General features: G+C 62.8%; 1 protein-coding gene across 1 annotated transcript in view; it reads left to right on the forward strand.

Annotated features, from left to right (window-relative positions):
• Positions 1 to 43: 43 nt before the first annotated feature.
• The window catches only part of MSH4 (mutS homolog 4), a gene marked incomplete at its 3' end in the record, with an annotated part of 33,323 nt that continues 33,151 nt past the window's right edge, over positions 44 to 215 (forward strand). The window contains exon 1 of the mRNA XM_009707076.1: positions 44 to 145. Coding sequence (XP_009705378.1) covers positions 44 to 145 — 102 coding nt within the window. The remainder of the gene's footprint in view (positions 146 to 215) is intronic.

Raw genomic sequence — 215 nt, forward strand, 5'->3', positions numbered from 1 at the left:
CCGCCGTCTCGCGGGGTAAGTACTGAGCAGTCGCAATGCGGATATGAGAGCTGTGCGCGAGAGGGCGGCCTTTGCCGCCATTTTGGGAGGCGGTGCTGTGAGGGTGGCAGTTGAGGAGCCTCGCCCGACCCCTGTTCTGGGCGAGGTAGCGATGTTGAAAGAAAGCAGCAAGGCCAACGCGTGTCAGCGGGAGGGCGTTTCAGCCGACTCAGAGA

The sequence above is a fragment of the Cariama cristata genome, unplaced genomic scaffold, assembly GCF_000690535.1.
Source record: "Cariama cristata isolate BGI_N322 unplaced genomic scaffold, ASM69053v1 scaffold17359, whole genome shotgun sequence".
In the NCBI taxonomy this organism is placed as follows: domain Eukaryota; kingdom Metazoa; phylum Chordata; class Aves; order Cariamiformes; family Cariamidae; genus Cariama; species Cariama cristata.